Source organism: Dermochelys coriacea, chromosome 2 (genome assembly GCF_009764565.3).
Source record: "Dermochelys coriacea isolate rDerCor1 chromosome 2, rDerCor1.pri.v4, whole genome shotgun sequence".
Lineage (NCBI taxonomy): Eukaryota > Metazoa > Chordata > Testudines > Dermochelyidae > Dermochelys > Dermochelys coriacea.
The window spans coordinates 30,469,246-30,489,056 of NC_050069.1; the positions used below are offsets into that span (position 1 = coordinate 30,469,246).

The window sequence follows — 19,811 nt, forward strand, 5'->3', positions numbered from 1 at the left end:
TCAAATTAATCATAAGCAATTTTAATGTCTTAGACAGGAGTTTAAGAATCCTATTGCAATGTAATCCGTGAGTATCAGTGTCCCTGTGTGCCTGTGGCTAAATGTTTGCACTGTAACCTCTAATGAATGTATAACATGCTGTACACATGTACTCTAGCACTATAAACATTTCCTTTTCTTGAATGTGTGGTAAAAGTGTGGACTTAAAGGGTTAGACATTTAAATGGATAATGAGGTTATCTACAATTACACTAGACTGTGCTAACACAACTTGCTGCTGCTTCTACTAATAATAACAATGGAAAGTTAGGCCCTCAGGACCAGGGAGTAAGCTAATCAGTGATGAATAGATGTTAGTGTATCAGGGTCACATACTCTCCCTGTCTGCATATGCTGCAATGCCTCAATTTCCCTTTTTTTCAATCACTGACTTAATAAATGGCTGACCACAATGTTAATATTCAACAGCCACATACACGGTTCCCTCCTAGGATTTCCTACACTTTTATTTCAGGGCTTCCCAAGTCCTTTTGGCTCTTGTACTGGGCTTCTCAATCTTCAGTCACCATTGCCCTTCTCCAAAGGCTTTTCTTGTTGAGTCTCCCCACTTTGGCTTCATGCTTGACCATCAGCTTTTGCAGATCAGCATGGAGAGCTTTCCCCAGGACCTCTTGTTCCTTGCGATTCTCTCCTGATCTGTTAGTCCCTCCCAGAGAGACAGGAAGACTTATTTCCTATATCCTGTTAGTCACATGCTTTGTCCCAGTCATGTATCCCAGGACTATAGCTTACATCCATTCCTCAGGACAATATCTCCCAGAGTTCCCGGCTTTTAAAGGTCAGAGTCTGTAACAGGGGTGTAACTTCCTTAGATACATCTGGTATTGGCTGCTGCTGGACAGAGGTTAATGTCCGATATGGACCCTGATCCAGTATATCAACTCATTTCCTATCCTCCTATGTAAACTCAAGTGAATGGGCTTTGCACAAAGGATCGGAAGGGGTTGTGAGGTGTTGAGAGGAAAAAAACTTCTGCCTTCAAATCAGTGGTTAAGTTCAGTTGTATAACCATCACAGTTAAGTTACTACCGCTTATGGGAGCTTTAGTAACAGCTAGGTCGCCTGTATATCTACTGGGTTGTTGGAGATCCATTAGGCACTCCTGTACTGCCTCCAATGCATCAGCAAACACCTCCAAATGGAGTCAGGTTTCAGAGTGGTAGCCTTGTTAGTCTGTATCAGCAAAAAAACCCGAGAAGTACTTGTGGCACCTTAGAGACTAACAAATTTATTTGGGCATAAGCTTTGATGAAGTGGGTTTTAGCCCACAAAAGCTTATGCCCAAATAAATTTGGCAGTCTCTAAGGTGCCACAAGTACTCCTCGTTTTTTTTTCCAAATGGAGTCTCACTACTTATCCATTTGTATGCAGGACTCAGTGGGTGGGGGCATTGGTGGCTAGATGTGTGTCATGTCTGAATATGGTTCCTTTTGTTAGTTTTAAATGTGATTTAAATTAGTGAATATCCCCTTGTTCTTGAATTCTGAGAAATGGGAGATGGGAATTATCAATTTAACTTCTCTTTACTATTCATTTGTGTATGCCTCTACTATTTCTCTTTGAACTAAATACTCCTGATATGAATATCTTCTTATCTGGAAGTTTTTCTATACCTCTGAATATTTGTGTTGCCATCTCTGAATCCCTTCTTTGGACACTATTTCTGTTATGAGACAGGGAGACCAGAACTGAATATAGTTTTGCAGGTGAGGGCATCCCATCAGCTTACATAGTGGTGTTAAAACATAATCAGCATTATCTTCCATCCCATTTCTTATTCATCTTAATATTTTGTGCACTTTTTTAGACCACTGCTCTGCATTGAGCATAGAGAGTTCCCCAAATTGATATATAGGGTCTTTTCTTGGGTGAATATAGTTAATTTGAAACCAATCTATGTGTATTATTGCTTCCAATGCACATTACTTTGCATTTCTCAACACTGAATTTTATCTTTCATAATGTTTCCCTCTCACTCAGGCTACATCTGCATAGCATACCTCTTGCAGTGGCATGCAGGGTATGTTTAACTATGTGGCACAGTGAACAGCAGGCTGAGTCTACTCTGAAGTGTGTAGCAACGTGTGTCAGTGAAAGGCTATGCTAAGGGGGAGCCACAAGCAAAGGATCAGCAGCTCCTGTCTGCTGGAGTCTTTCCCTGCTGTCTCCCCATTGCCGGAGCTTTTCCCTGTCTTAGAGAGCTACAAGAGCCTTTCCTTGCTGCAGAGAAAGACTCCTACAGCAAGGAGCTGCTGGTGCTTTTCAAAAGTTCAGTGGTTTCTTTACTGCCTAAGCAGTGCCTTACCATCTACATTGCTATTTATACCCATGCTGGGGGGGGGGGGCATGTAGTGTATGCATTCTACATGCCACCGAGAGGAGTGTTCCATGCAGTTGTACTTTCAGCTTTGGTATGAGCATCTGCAGGTTAGTATTTTGTTTGTATTTGTGTTGGGCCCCAGCCTATTTATGTCAGCTAGGGGTTATTAGTTCTCAAGTATAATAATACTTTAAATTAATATTGCTATCTATTTTCTTGCTGATCATTTTAGCAAAAACATTTGACTGCTGTGGAATTACTTATTGATTTTAAGCACAATACCACCCCCATCTGACTCTGATGCCTTTCATCCCAAAGCACTTCACAAAGTATATGAACGGTACTGTAGCACTGCTGCCTTGCAACTTTTGTTCAAAACTTATGGAAAGAGAAATTTAATACAGTGAAGCTAGTGCAAATCCTTTCTCTTACAACAAAACTTATAGAAGGATATGATGTTCTCACACACAGCATGGTTGAGCTCTTACAGAAATCATGGTGCCATAATTCATAGATACAGCAATGACTATGACCCAAGTGCAGTGTGCTTTTAATATGTTAGTCAGATTCTATTTGTTTTGTCTTTTCCATTTTTGTCATCTGAGATCCAAGAAATTATCAGAGTTGATTCAATAGGGTGATTTATTTTCTCCTCCTTATGAAAGGAAATCCAGTCATTTTGATCAGCACAAAATAAAAGCAGGAAATGTCATCTTGGTTATCTACTTGTTAAGGTAAGGTGAGCATCCAACATCAAATGTAGATCTGCAACAAATTGGAGCAACGCTCCTGTTTAAATTTCTTCAACAGAATAGGATCCTTCTATAAAGCTGCTGCTTAAATTCATTCTGCAAAGAGCTCTAAAACAACTGGAGAATTGCTGCTGGGCTCATAATTCAGATTATACCTACTAAAGTGTACTTCAGTCATAATTCGGTCCCTTCAGTATTTGTTGTCTTATTTTCCTGTCTCTCTCATAAATTCATGTGAATGAGGGGGGTGAGAGGGAGGAGAACAAGATTAAAAGCTTTGGGGAATCAATTTGTTGTCCACTAAATTTAGATTCTCTTATTCAGGTAGCTGTTGATTTGAAGTCTATTACCTCTGTTGCCCAAAGACAAAATCATTTTAAGACTAAATCATTTGCTTCCCAATCAAACTTTTGCTGTACGGTTTCCTCTTCTGACCAGGGGATATGATCATCATCACAGAATATGAAATTGCCATTTACAGATCTTGTCTTCTCCATGACTCAGACCCTGGGGGATCCTCTTTGAAGAAAAAAGAGGGTCAAATTTCAGTTCATAATTGAGCATTATACTTTCCCATTCCATAATTATCTGTGGTAAGCTTTTTGTCATCTGAATAATGAGAAATCACACACAGTCCTTTAAATATTCTTAATGTGACAAAATCCTATTTATTTCAGATTTGTTTGCAAATGATTGAATAACCCAGACAAAATGTATTACATTTCTTAGTTGCAGTGACAGTGGTGTTTTAAGGGGATTACAACATTCAAATAAAAAACAAACTATTGTTTAAACTCATCTGTTCTATGAAGAACTACATAAAATTTTGAATATATACATGACCAAAGAAACCTAAGTATTATTTGTTACAAGATCAAGTATTCAATGAAACCAATATTTCCCTTTCAATTTTTCTTTCTGGGAATTAAAAACAAATCTTTAGCTGACCTTTTAATTTTTGGCAGGGTCCTGAAGAACAATTTATTTTGCTTACCTGTATCTCCTCATTACATATAGAACCAGGGTTTGGAGTAAGGATCGCAAGATTGTTCTTACTATTAATCTTATTTGTCACTTTCTCACTTACGAACTTATGTTTCTTCAAGCTGTTGTTTGTAGAATAATAATAAAATACGGTGAATTCCTGGCCACTATATGTTAAAGGAATGTTTGCCATTGACTGTAGTGGAGCCAGAATTTTTCCCATAGAATGTAAAATCTAAGCAAGGTAACTTGATAGAATGAGACATCAAAGACATCCAAAAATGCTTGGGCACATTTTTAAATCTTGACTCTTCTTTCTAACATAGTCTCCCTTCACTGTCCCTCTGTTGCTCCTCTTTTATCCCTACATTGATCTTTTTATTTTCTCCCCCTTCTATTTTTCTTTATTTTTCTTCCTCTCTTTATCTATTTCCCCTTCAGTTTCTGTCTCCTTCTTTTTTCCCCTTCCATTCTTAGCCCTCTCTTTGTGTCCCTATCTCCTTCCAGTCCCTTTCCCAAACTCTTAATTTACATCTATACTGGTTTCAAGCTTGTGAATTCTATTTCACTCAGTGTCATAATATAATTATTCTCTCAGCATCTGTGTACATGTTGTGACAAAGTTCCTCCTCTGCTTGGTGGGTCCTGCACTTCTTGGTGGATTTGCTCACCTCAGAGGTTTACGGAAGCCCTCAGTTTGGACACTTTTGCCAGTGGCTCAAACCTGCTGTTCACTCAGCTAACCTCATCACTGGCCAGCATGGGTAAAAGGAGGAGAACAATCCCCGCAATCTCTGCTGACCCACCAAGTGGGTCGGGGGATAGGCCAGGGATCTTCCCCTCTGGTGGGACCCACAGTCCAGGTCAACTCCTCTTGTATCAAAATAGGGAGTTGAGGGGATTGGGGGAACCCGGGCCCGCCCTCTACTCCGGGTTCCAGCCCAGGGCCCTGTGGATTGCAGCAGTCTACAGTGTTTCCTGTAAGAGTGTGTGACAGCTACAACTCCCTGGGCTACTTCCCCATAGCCTCCTCCCAACACCTTCTTTATCCTCACCACAGGACCTTCCTCCTGATGCCTGATAACTCTTGTATTTCTCAGTCCTCCAGCAGTACACCTGCTCACTCTCAGCTCTTTGTGCGTCTCTTGCTCCCAGCTCCTCACATGCACCTCACTAACTGAAGTGAGGTCCTTTTAAAACCAGGTGCCCTGATTAGCCTGCCTGTCCTAATTGATTCTAGTAGCTTCTTAATTGGTTCCAGGTGTCCTAATTAGCCTGCCTGCCATAATTGGTTCCAGCAATTTCCTGATTGAACTGGAACAGCCCATTATCTTGTTCAGGGAAAGGGACCTGCTTAATCTACGGCTAATGTATCTACCTTCTATCACTCTCCTGTAGCCATCTGGCCTGATCCTGTCACAATGGAAATCCATCCCAGTTTAGTTTTATGGTTTAATAGGTTATTGATTTGTTGTGTTCATATTTGCATGATTGGATGCTAAAGGTATCAGGAGTCTTTTAGTGTATTTTAAGCTGAAACTATTTCAAAGATGCATTTTCACCAGAATCCCTCCACAATGTTTCAGAGTCAGAGTGAAGAATAACTTTCTTGTGGCCAAAAGGGTCCATAGAGGTAGTGCCCACACATTGAGTGTCTTCATGCCTCCAATCCAGGGCATAAAAAGGCACCAGCAGGGCCATCCCCAACCATGACTGAGTTCTTTCTCAATAGCTGTGGCTGTGAGTTGGGATTTGCAGTGACTGGTTCTTTGTACACTGTGTGCCTTTCTTTTATATGTAAATTCTATAAATGAATAATTAGGTACTTTGTTATATTAGGGCTTGTCTATACTTATGGGGCTTCAGTAGTGTAGCTCTGTCATAGAATCATACAATATTAGGGTTGGAAGAGACCTCAGGAGGTCATTGAGTCCAATCCCCTGCTCGAAGCAGGACCAACCCCAACTAAATCATCCCAGCCAGGGCTTTGTCAAGCTGGGATATAAAAACCTGTAAGGATGGAGATTCCACCACCTCCTTAGGCAACCCATTCCAGTGCTTCACCACCCACCTAGTGAAAAAGATTTTCCTAATATCCAAACTAGACCTCCCCCACTGCAACTTGAGACCATTGCTCCTTGTTCTGTCATCTGCTACCACAGAGAAAAGCCTAGCTCCATACTCTTTGGAACACCCCTTCAGGTAGTTGAAGACTGTTATCAAATCCCCCTCACTCTTCTCTTCTGCAGACTAAATAACCCCAGTTCCCTCAACCTCTCCTCATAAGTCATGTGCCCCAGCCCCCTAATCATTTTTGTTGCCTTCTGCTGGACTCTCTCCAATTTGTCCAGATCCCTTCTGTAGTGGAGGTAGCAAAACTGCATGCAGTACTCTAGGTGTGGTCTCACCGGTGTCGAATAGAGGGGAATAATCACTTCCCTCGATCTGCTGGCAATGCTCCTACTAATACAACTCAATATGTCGTTGGCTTTCTTGGCAACGAGTGCACACTGCTGACTCATATCCAGTTTCTCATCCACTGTAATCCCCAAGTCCTTTTCTGCAGAACTGCTGCTTAGCCAGTCGGTCCCTAGCCTGTAGCAGTCCATGGGATTCTTCCTTCCTATGTGTAGGACTCTGCACTTGTCCTTATTGAACCTCATCAGATTTCTATTGGCCCAATCCTCCAATTTGTCTAAGTCACTCTGGACCCTATCCCTACCCTCCAGCGTATCTACCTCTCTCCCCATCTTAGTGTCCTCTGCAAACTTGCTGAGGGTGCAATTAATCCCATCATCCAGATCACTGATAAAGATATTGAACAAAACCGGCCCCGGACTGACCCCTGGGGCACTTCACTTGATACCGGCTGCCAACTAGATATTGAGCCATTGATCACTCCCTGTTGAGCCTGACAATCTAGCCAGCTTTCTATCAACCTTATAGTCCATTCATCCAATCCATACTTTTTTAACTTACTGGCAAGAATACTGTGGGAGACCTTATCAGAAGCTTTGCTAAAGTCAAGATATATCACATCCACCACTTTCCTCATATCCACAGAGCCAGTTATCTCATCATAGAAGGCAATCAGGTTGGTCAGGCAAGACTTGCCCTTGGTGAATCCATATTGACTGTTCCTGATCACCTTTCTCTCCTTCAAATGCTTCAAAATGCTTCAAAATGCTTGAGGACCTGCTCCATGATTTTGCTTGGCACTGAAATGAGGCTGACCAGTCTGTAATTCCCTGGATTCTCTTTCGTCCCTTTTTTAAAATATGGGCACTATATTTGCCTTTTTCCAGTCATCCGGGACCTCCCCAGATCACCACAAATTTTCAAAGATAATGGCCAATGGCTCTGCAATCACATCAGCCAACTCCCTCAGCACCCTTAGATGCATTAGATCTGGATGTCCAGCTTTTCTAAATAGTCCTTAACCTGTTCTTTCACCACTGAGGGTTGCTCACCTCCTCCCGTACAGTGTTGCCCAGTGCAACAGTCTGGGATCTGACTTTGTCTGTGAAGACGAAGGCGAAAAAAGCATTGAGTACTTCAGCTTTTTCCACATCATCTGTCACTATGTTGCCTTCCTCATTCAGTAAGGGTCCCACACTTTCCATGACCTTCTTCTTATTGCTAACATACTTGTAGAAACCCTTCTTGTTACCCTTCACATCCCTTGCTAGCTGCAACTCCAGTTGAGCCTTGGTCTTCCTGATTACACCCCTGTATGCTCTAGTAATCTTTTTATATTCCTCTCTCATCATCTGTCCAAATTTCCACTTTTTGTAAGCTTCCTTTTTGAGTTTAAGGATGCCTCCTATCAATATACCATTGTCTATACTGGGAGTTCATTCAGTATATCTGTCTGGTTCAGGGTCCACACCCCTGAGCAACATATTGATACCAACATACATTTGTTTACCTGGGAGGTACTGTTGTTACCATTTGGTTGTCATGACAGAACATAAATCCCCAGATTTCAAGAACTGTCTGTCTTGTGTGGTAGTAAGGTCCTTGTGCAATGCCTATGTACAGATCATTCTCAAAAAGAGCAGAGAGAGAGTTTCATCTGAAAATGTTCTTCATAGAGAGGGCTATGTGCCTTGTTTCTGATCCTGGCTTGCAGACTTATCTGATTACTCTTCTCCAAAGATTGCTCCAGCTGCTACTACTAATAGGGTCTGAAACCCCTTGTATAAAAGACCAATCATCCACCTCTCGGAAAGCCTTGAGTGAGAGAGGGAAAAATTACATCAGACTCATAGGAAGAAGAGACAGAAATCTGCTCCAAGCTTTCAACTTCCGAGGCCCATAATCCTCCCCTTTAATTGAATAGCTCAAGATCAAAGACAGATTATTTTTCAATTGTCCTCTGCATAGTCCCGCTTTTGCAATGCACTGACTGGTGCAGCAGTCTGATGGAACTTTGTAGCAGCAGTGCCCATTGGGAGCACCTTGTCCCTCTCATACACAGCTCTCAAGCACACTCAGGGGGTGTGGGTATAGAAAGAGTGCTAGTGCCACTGCCCTCTCAGTTCCTTCCAACTGCTGCATCATTAGAAGGTGTGAACCTCCTTAACTCCATTAGAATTGTAGTAGCTATGTGGCTTAGTATTTTTTTTTAAAAAAGGTAATTATAGTTAGTAGTTTGGTTACATTAGTTAATATAAATGGTATAGGAAGTTTTTTTAGTTAAGAATTTCTTACTGTCGTGGCAGAAGCCACTGTGAAGAAGCACAGCTTCAAAAAATGTGTGTCCTGTCTAGCAGGATTCCAATCTTCTCATATGCACAGCCAGTGCCTACAATGCTTGGGTGAAAATCATTCACCAGCACACCATCAGATAAGTTGCATCTTCACTCCTTGTACCAGGAAGGAGAGACAAAATATACTGCAGAGCCCTCAATTACTTATCAACAAACCTTTGGGATCTGGTAGCTCTAAGGAATCTGATAGTAAGAATAGGAGACCAGAATAGCCTCTATGTCCAAATCCAAAAAACCTTTTAGATCTGAGACAAGAGCTTCAGCTCCAGCGCCAGGCTCTAGTTACAAATCAACTTTCATCCCCATGCCCAGATCCCAGGATCTGACTTTAGCCACAGTACATTCCTAATCAGTCCTGTATCCGGACAAGCATCCTCAGGATATGCAAAATATGTTGGGAGCATCTACCTCAGTGCTGAGGAAAAGAAAGGACAAACAAAAGCATATATCCACTGGCTCCTCAGATCACTTACAAATCATGGATCCAAAATTTAAATACTCAGGATCTCAAGATGGATCCTAGAGTATGGATTCAAAGGTGAGACCTTTGGATCCATTAGGGCAAAGTCAGCTTCATGTAACAGAGGTTACAGCTCAAATTCATCTGGATCCTTGCCCTTCTTCAGATCTGATCAGATCACATTTCCTGCTGGACAAAAGACCAAAGTAAGAAGTGCAGAGAGAGAGAGAGGTCTCCAGAGTTGTTACTACCACCACCTCAGACCCCTATAGTGTCAGCAGGAAAGACTTGTCCTTCATTTTTGGGACCCCTTTTAGGTTTCGGGTCCCTACATTGTAAATCTCACCAATGTCTTCTATATCAGATCCATGATTGAATTTACAATTGGAGGTTTAACTGGATCCTGTGATTATGCAGATACCAAATTGGGGAATTTGGTGGGCCTGGACAGTGCCTCCTTACTCCTTCTGTCTACTCTGCCAGACTAGAAGGTTGAAATGTCTAATGCTGGAGCAACATCCTACACAATCTGTGGATCTGAGAGGCATGGACCCAAGGGATACAGATCCGAGAGTTACAGAATTCCACCTCCCCCACCCTTTCAATCAGGGGCATTCTCAGAAGAGGATTACCAGGAGGGACCTCCACAGTATCAATGTTCCCTCTAATTTTTAACAGGCTGTGTGCACAAAAAAATGTCTTATATGCCGCTGCCAACGCAAAAAAAAAAAAAAGCTGAAGCCAGAATGCGCGTAGTGTTTCGCCATGTGCGCGGGGTTTAAGATCTGTGTGCGCAAGCACACACACACACCTTAGAGGGAACGATGCATAGGATAACTTCCAATATGATGTCACAGAGATGCAGAATGACTCATCTCTTGATGACAACATCAGGATAGGTTTCAGAGTAGCAGCCGTGTTAGTCTGTATTCGCAAAAATACAGTGGCCTTGCCAGAGCCAGAAGAGTACCCAGAAGTCACCTACTACAGGACAGGCCCAACAAAGAAAATAACAGAACGCCACTAGCCATCACCTTCAGCCCCCAACTAAAACCTCTCCAACGCATCATCAAGGATCTACAACCTATCCTGAGGACGACCCATCATTCTCACAGATCTTGGGAGACAGGCCAGTCCTTGCTTACAGACAGCCCCCCAATCTGAAGCAAATACTCACCAGCAACCACACATCACACAACAGAACCACTAACCCAGGAACCTATCCTTGCAACAAAGCCCGTTGCCAACTCTGTCCACATATCTATTCAGGGGACACCATCATAGGGCCTGATCACATCAGCCACACTATCAGAGGCTCGTTCACCTGCGCATCTACCAATGTGATATATGCCATCATGTGCCAGCAATGCCCTCTGCATGTCATTGGTCAAAATGGACAGTCTCTACGTAAAAGAATAAATGGACACAAATCAGACGTCAAGAATTATAACATTCAAAAACCAGTTGGAGAACACTTCAATCTCTCCGGTCACTCAATTACAGACCTGAGGGTGGCTATCCTTCAACAAAAAAACTTCAAAAAACAGACTCCAACGAAAGACTGCTGAATTGGAATTAATTTGCAAACTGGATACAATTATCTTAGGCTTGAATAGAGATTGGAAAAGGATGAGTCATTACACAAAGTAAAACTATTTCCCCATGTTATCTCTCCCCCCCACCTCACCCCCCAGCGTTCCTCAGATATTCTTGTTAACTGCTAGAAATAGCCTACCTTGCTTGTCACCATGAAATTTTCCTCCTTTCCCTCCCCACTGCTGGTGATGGCTTATCTTAAGTGATCACTCTCCTTACAGTGTGTATGATAAACCCATTGTTTCATGTTCTCTGTGTGTGTATATCAATCTCCCCTCTGTATTTTCCACCAAATGCATCCAATGAAGTGAGCTGTAGCTCACGAAAGCTTATGCTCAAATAAATTTGTTAGTCTCTAAGGTGCCACAAGTACTCCTTTTCTTTTTGTGAACATCAGGATAGTGACAGCATTGTCTTCTGCTGAGGATGGAATTCAATTTTATGAATCGGTTGACAGGATAGCATCAACTTTAAAATTATCATCAGTAGCTTTGTAGCTTTGTAGGAGCCTTCAAATCCAGTTTTGATATGTTTGCGTCTACTGCCAAGGCTAAAGTCTCCTTGCTTATTTTAGAAGGGTTGTGGCAACTGGAAAATCCCTTTGGTCCAAACCATCTTCATGTCAATCAATCTCTAAAAGATGAACAAATTATAGTAAATTCCACAGGAGGGATTTTCTTGTTTTTATGTACACCCTTAGCCAAACACTTTGATTATAGCAGCAACACTGTCTAGATCAGTCTAGATCAGGTTTTCAACCTTCCACCCCCACGGATACGGAGAGAAAAATAGATTCCTTTTGCAGAAAATTGTTTTTTCTGCATCCCGAAACATTCACAGAGCTAGCTACCAAGCAGTTATGACTAGATATCAGTTTCAATTATGGGAGAAGATGTGTATCTTTACTAAAAAATTACCAGAAGATCGGAGGAAATTAACATTATCCCTTATTAAGGAGGGCCAAAACATGGCCAAGCATGCTCATAGAGCATTATTCGTGACCCAGTCGCTGCATGGAATTTGAATTTAGTATGAACTCAAGATATGAATCTCCATTGGAGCCATTATGGAATTGTTCCCTCTTTCATCTTTCTATAAAAACAGCATTTATAATAACAATAACTTCCACTAGAAAAATTAGTGAGTTGCATACACTGATGGCAACCACTCCCCCCACTACTTTTTATAAAGACAAAGTAATTCTTAGACCACATTCTCAGTTTCTTCTGAAAGTAGTTTCAGATTTCCATATTAATCAGAGTATAAATTTTCCTGCGTTTTTTCCTAAACCCCTACAAGTAAAGCAGATTCTAGCTTACATTATTTAGATACAAAAAGAGTGCTCTTGTATTATCTAAGTAGAACTAAGGTCTTCAGGCCATCTCCTGTGTTAATTTGTTTCATATACTGATACTTGGAAAGATTGAGTCGTTTCAGCACAGTTCCTACCTAGATGAGTCAGGGATTACTGGGGACCTTAGAAATGCTTCATAAAGTGCCCAGGCCAATGTCCTCTTTGTACACATTGTTAATGAAGAGGATCTCCATTAGTCTGGAGGTCTTTGTGAAAGGATGGTAAGAGGATTTATCATAGCCCTTAAAAGAATCACAACAGCAGAGCATATTATGTAATGCTAAAAAATCTTCTGTGGATCTCAGGCTATGTATCATACAACAAAATATTGTATTCAAATGCATTGGATACCACAGAGGTTGCTCAAGAGAAGGTCTTATTCTCTATTTGTTGGTGCTATACAAGAAAGAGGAACCTACATGCATATGCTATGGGACTGACCAACAGTCTGGCAGCTGTAGAAAAAAATTGGATACGAGTTAAAATGGTGCTCAGCTTCAGCAGTCAAATCTCAGATGAAAATTATGTCATAGATTATTTACTTGATAAGTTTGTGTTAAAACCACCACAAAATCTTGGTTCTTAATGACTCAGATGATCACCAACCACATGATTTTACTAAAATGGAAAAGTAGGCTTACGTTCAGGATAGAACAGTGACATTTGGACCTGTCTGTGTTAGTAGCCAAAGAAATAATAGATGATCACTAAAGAGAGCAATTATGTGAATTTGAAGAAAGTTGGACCCTATTTCTAGATACATTTGGATAAAAAAATGTTGAGATGGTCCAAAGAATGGCAAACCTTCATTACACCTGATGTCACTTCATTTTCCCTCCCCGTCCTCTTCTTCCCTCCTCTCCCTATTCATGTATGTAGTTAATTTTATTACTGTTATCTCTTCCCTAACATATTATGTCTATATAGTATTGTTTGGTTATGTATTGTCTGTCTTACAGCTTTGACAAGTTGTAAAATAGTGTGATTATGTAATTCTGTTAGTGGTCCTGTGAGGCATGAAGTATTTGGAAACATATACAAGGTGTAAGTTACTTGAATTTTTGTACTTTTAATTGTTTCTTTATGAAAATCAGTTAAACAAAAAACAATGAGATGGATCTACAAAGGAAACAACATCAATTTCTCAGGAGAAAGTCTTGTACTTTCACTGCTGTGTCAATTCACTTGCCTCCTTCAGGTGCTAGGCAGTGGATTTGACTGCTCACTTGAGAGTTCCCATACCCTCCTTTTTGGAACCATTAATCCAGTGGTGGGCAACTTATGGCCCACGGGCTGCACACGGCCCATCAAAGTAATCTAATTGTGGACTGTGAGAAAGTTTATTTACATTTGCATGGCCACCCGCAGCTCCCAGTGGCCGCGGTTCTCCATTCCCGGTCAATGGGAGCTGTGGGAAGCAGCACGGGCTGCAGGAATGTGCTTCCCACTGCTTCCCGCAGCTCCCATTGGCCAGGAATGGTGAATCGCAGCCACTGGGAGCAGTGGGCAGCCATGCAAATGTAAACAAATTGTCTGGCAGCCCACCAGTGGATTACACTGATGAGCTGTGTGTGGCCTGCAGGACGCAGGTTGCCCACTACCAGTTTATAGCATTTCTGTGGTTCCATCATCACAAACACCATCATCACAAATCAGCAGGTTCTGGAAATTGAAGAGATGGGATATAGCATCCAGTTCCAGTCTCTTTCCCATTCTCAACCACCTTCTTCCTATCCAGGAACCTCTCTCATGAGAGTGTCCAACATCTTGTGATGCAATCTCTTCATTTTTAGAGCAGTAGAAGATATCTCATAAAGGAGCTTATTCCCTTTACTTCCTCATTCCCAAAAAGCGGAGGAGGATAGTCTTGACCCAAGACTACTAAATACCTTCATTAGAAATCTCAAGTTTGGGATGGTGTCACTTGCTTCTACTATCCTATCCATAGACCTGAATGATTGGTACACTGTTCTCAGTCTCCAGAATGCCTATTTCTTCGCTGTGATCTACACAGCCCATAGAAGGTATCTAATGTTCCTAGTGGGTGGTTGTCATTGCCTGCACATAGTACTACCGTTTGGCCTGTTGATACCTCCCAGAGATCATGAAGTGCCTTCTGGTAGTGTTGTTTTACCTGAGGAAAATGGGACTCCAAGTGTTCTCATACTAGACAACTGGCTGATTTGGGGAGAAGCTCATCAACAAGTAACAGACTTCATCTGCCATATTCAGATTCTATTTTCCTAACTAGCTCTGAAAATAAGAAAAGACATGTCAGTACTGATCCCAGCACACACACACACAAAATGGAGTTCATTAGGGTCATTCTGGACTCCATGATAGCAATGACATGTCTTCTCTCTCCCAGCTCCTCACCCCAAAAACTCATGCTGTGCTCGTCCTGTCCACCAACCTTCTGGCTCAGCCAAGAACAACTGTGAGAACATGTCTCAGACTACTGGGCCATATGGCATCCTGACTCAGCATGCCAGACCTTACCTTCACTATATGCAAGAGTTGTGGAAGTCTACATCCATCAAGCAATCATCATCTGGACCTGTTGGTTCATGCTCCACCTTGAGTCCTGTTGACATTAAAGTGGTGGATGGACCCACCAAAAACCTGCAAAGGGTTCCATTCTTCCTCCCTTTGCCAATGAAAGCTCTGGTGATGAATCCATCTATGCTTGGCTAGGGAACACTTTTGGACAACTTGGTATAGCAAGACTTGTTGACCCCACGAGAATCAACCCTTCACATAAACATCCTGGAGCTGAGCCATTTACAATGCTTTCACAGTCTTTCTACTAGTCAAAAAGGGGCTTACCATGCAGGTCATCCAGGAACTGAGAATGGTGATGGGTGACTAGGTAAATTCACTAAGGCTGTAACATCTTCAAAAAGGTACTTCCACCTTGAAAGGCTTGCCATATACTGGTTCATACTGGATTCTCTAGAGCACAAGAAACAAAGAAAGGACTTTTGGATACATAGTCTGAGTTTAAACTGACTTAGATAGAGCATTTTTGTTGTTGTTGCTTTTTTAAACCAGCAGTGGACAGAACCTTCTATAGGGCGGCCATTGGGGGAGGAGGGGAGGAGTAATACTTAGGGAAGGTTTGGAAGAACTGACACTGGCCAGATCCCCTGTTGAATCTGTGAAAGGTGATCCCTGGTAAGCTATTAGGATGTGTGTAGGGCTTTTATTGTTTTTAGTATGTTTTCTCTGTTGTGCTTTTATCTTAAAATAAATGTATTTTTTAGAAAGCCCTGAGCCCTGGCAGCCCCAAACTTATGGGGCTGAAGGCCAGAGACCCTGTTATCTGCAAAAATCTAGGGCACCCCACCTATAACCTTCTGAGGGCTCAAAGTGTGACCCAATAATTTTAGGCACCCCCACCCTTTTCCTTTCGAGGGCTCAGGGTGTAAGGCACCTACCACCCATCATGCCATGCATTAACAGAGCCCAAAAGGAAGGATTTAGGCCCTGAGCTGCCCCTTTTAAAGCCTGAATTCCCAGGAGATAAGTCAGCGACCACGCTGCCCCTTTTTGCAGCAGTTTTCATCTTCCCACCCCACAGCCATAAAGCGCTGTTCCCTTCACTCGGCCAGCAATCCAAACACCCCCTCCCCCAGCTTAAAGTTGCAGGACGATCATTGTAATAAATCATATTATCTTTATTAGGAATTTGCAGTTAAATTGTGGGTCATAGTTCTATGTTATGTATGAAAAATGCGGCATCTCTTCAAAATTACAGTTACTCTGGTTAATTAATGCATTTTCTGAGAATTTACAGGTTAATCGGTTAATTAGTTAAAATAAGTAAAAATGAAGGTCCTGAAAGAAATTTAGCACCACATGTTAGACTTGTGTTGTCCCTAATGATCTTAATAACAGAAAAGTAGTCTCTTCAAACTACTCTTATGGTTTAAACTCACTGAAACCTCACCTTAATCTACTTTGAAGAGTTTTTTAAAAAAGATTAATGATCGCTTTTTTGTTGTTATTCATCATAAATGAAAGTTTCTTCTTCAATAGAGGCTGAAGAATAATGTTCTAGAGAAAACTGAACGAAGAATTGCCCCCTTTCAAAATGACACCTATCTCCCATTGTTCTCAATAGAGCTAAGGACACAAGCTGCCCTTAATAAAATGGCCATAGTCTACATTCACCTGCTCCTCTCCACCTTCTGGAAATATAGGGGTCTATTAGCTTCCATAAGGGAAAAATGGGAGGCAGTGGTCATTTTGAAAGGGGGCATCTTAGCCGGCCTCAGTCCCATTGAGAACAATGGGAAATAGTAGCCATTTTGAAAGAGGGCAGTTCTTCATGAGTAATTCAGAAGAAGACAACTTTCTGCATCAGCCTCTACTGAGGGAGTATTTTCAGTTGTGAAAAATAATTGCAAAGATGACCACTAATCTGTAATTTTCTTTTCAAAACTACCCATTACACCAGCTGTACTCAACAATAAGGTCAGGAGGGAGGGGGACACTAGAGATTTCACTAGTGTATAAGCATATGTCTATAGAGGGGAATGTGGGAGGAACTGGTGTGTTTGTGTGGACACCCACAGGGAATGTACGGTGCAGCAAGGAGGATGAATTGGGGAAAAGGGAGTTAGTGGACTGGAGTTTGGAGGACAGAAGAGAGGAGGAAGTCAGGCCATGCTCTCTGGGTCCTTTGGCTGCTCTAATGATTTTCACACAGCTTATCTGGCCACTATGCACTTGCTACTTTCTGCTGCTCCAGGCAAAGTGTACATCTGACTTTAAAGGTTAAAAATAATGAAAAAAACTTTTAAGGTTGATAGCATATATGTATTAAAATTGTTATCAGTATAGCATGGTATAATTATTTTGGGTTTCTTGTTTGGTATGTAAAATAACGAACCAAGAAAATTCCAAACGTTAAAACCAAAGGAAAACTATGGTAAAATGGAGTTAAAGCTTAGCGTGCATACGAGTGGTTTAGGGTCAAATACATTATATGGAGGATGTAACTATCCCAGAAACAAGCATTATATACCTAGGAAATTCAAAGTTCAGGTTAAATTTAAAATACATCCAAATTTAAGATATGGAATTGCACAGTTAGGACACTCAAATAACTTTAACTTTGTCCTAAAGTGACGCAAGGTGAAGTGGGGGACAAGGGGGAATCTAATGTCCTTTTGCTATCATTTTAATCTGTTCTGGGACCACAAATTCAAAAATGTCTTAATCATAATCATATGCTACTACATGATATCACTACAAGTCAGAGTTAAGATTACTTGGTGCCTTAAGTACAGATTTCCATAAATTTGATTTTTGGATATTTTGATTTATTTTGTTTTTAACCTTAACTGTTAATTGCCTGGTTTAATAATGTTTGGTTTTGGAATAAGTACATCATCACTGTAATGTATTTTTTCCCTAAATTACTATTATGAATTTTCAACTTTAATCCCTCTTAATGGAGGTCTTGTTTGGGAATTTTCTTTTTACTCTTTTATTATTTAGATTACTCCTATTTTATTAGGTTGGTAAATTTTGAATTTATAACTTTTTATTTTACTCCATAATTTATACCATCCACCTATTGTGGTTATTTTTATTAAATTAATATTAGAGATATTTTGGTATGTTTCTGTATGCAGATCTTCCATGTGACTTCCAAAGTATTATTATTTTCATTTAATTTTTGTCTTCAATAATTTTTGAAAAAAATAACAAAGATGGAACTAAAAATACCCCAAACAAAAATAGAGGCTTGTTCAAATATTTCCATTATTATCTTTATATTTATTATCATATTTCAAAATTATTGTATATTATTTAGAATAGTTTATTAAAGTATTTTATACATTTATGAATATTTGTGGAATCTTCAGGTGAAGAAATTCTAATAATTCACTGTCATTAATTTATTTTATAACCAAACTCTAGATAACAACAAATGTTAATGTTTTGGTAGATTGCATTAACATTCCCATACCATTATTTGAAATATTTATGTCCTCTATTAAGCTATACCTCAACATTCTGTTTTACCTGCAGCTGAATGTGGAGCCTCTGCAACAAATAATGAAGGAATTTTGCTGTCCCCCAATTACCCACTCAACTATGAAAACAACCATGAATGCATTTATAGCATTCAGGTACAAGCAGGGAAGGGAATCAATATTTCAGCCAGAACATTTCACTTAGCACAAGGAGATATTCTTAAGGTATGTTGTCACTTTTTGTAATGTGTCTATGTTATTTCTAAACACATCATGCTTTCATGCCATTGTGCTGATCATCTGTTTGTAGTATTACGATTTTCTGTGAGTTTATATTAATAATTGCCATTATAGTAAAGTATCTTCTATCTAAAACAATTCCACATGTAATAAGTCAGGAACAAGGCAACCTTTTATCTTGTCTACAGTCTCCCATTCCTTTACATGTCCATTCTCTAACCATATATTCATTTTTTATAGCCATAAAAACATTTTAAGACCAAACATACTCTGCAGTCTTATAGTTGTATGTAAATTTACTATGTATGTTACATACTAATCTTTTAACAGGATTGCATGTCTCCTATGACTCATGGTTTTGCATCAAAATTTTCAAAAGTTTTGTTCTTGTCTAGGAAGTAATATTTTTTCCTCTGTCCAATTAGATTGAGAGGCTTAATTTTATATGGTTCTTGACTGGCACGCAAGGAATGCACTTATGAGGGGTCTGGAATTGCATGGTATGAAGCACCTTCTGCAAAATGTTGAGCACCAGCAATTCCAGTTGGGCTCCCAGCACTTTTAAAAATTGATCTCAAATACTAACATTATTAATTTGATGTAGAGCTATCACCCTAACAACTACAGTTTTTTAAAATGTTTGTTAGGTACTTTTTTATGAATAGACTAACAAAATATTTACATTTCTACCTGAATCCATTGCTTAGAGATTTACATTCCAGGTTAAATACTGTTAAACCATTTCTAATAGGCAAATAGGCAGAAACAAACAAAACAACAAATAGTCCCAGGCTTTATGGAAAACAAAACAAAAAAATAAAACTAAAAAAACAAACATTAACTCCATCAAATTAACAGAAATGAACTACTTCAAAGGACTACCCAAAAATGCAGAAATTACATTTTTTGCTTTGCTGTTTACAAAATAATTGACTGTTTCCTTTAATTATCCTTTTACTTTACTAATTGATTAGAGAGTTAATACTTACCATTTATCTTCAATTTAAAAAAAAACATTAAATAAAACTAATCCTTGCAACATCCATATGAGGTATGTAATGTTCAGTTTTACCAATTATGGTATTTTACAAGTGGTGAATTGAGTTAGAGAAAATAATGATTCTTTAGAGATGAGATTTGGGCCTACATTTAGAGGTTCTGGCCTACATATAGATCACTATCCCCACACCACTGATAGAAGTAAATATACCAGTTTTTCTTCGTAGTTTTTTTATATAGAAAATTATGGATGGAATTCCTCGTGACCATAAATAAAATTGAACTAT

General features: G+C 40.1%; 1 protein-coding gene across 3 annotated transcripts in view; it reads left to right on the top strand.

Moving 5' to 3' along the window:
• CSMD3 (CUB and Sushi multiple domains 3) overlaps nt 1-19,811 on the top strand; it is a 1,226,382-nt gene that overhangs the window by 766,785 nt on the left and 439,786 nt on the right. For all 3 annotated transcript variants that reach the window (XM_038390468.2, XM_038390469.2, XM_038390471.2), the window contains one exon: nt 18,341-18,510. In XM_038390468.2, the coding sequence (XP_038246396.1) occupies nt 18,341-18,510 (170 nt within the window). The remainder of the gene's footprint in view (nt 1-18,340; nt 18,511-19,811) is intronic.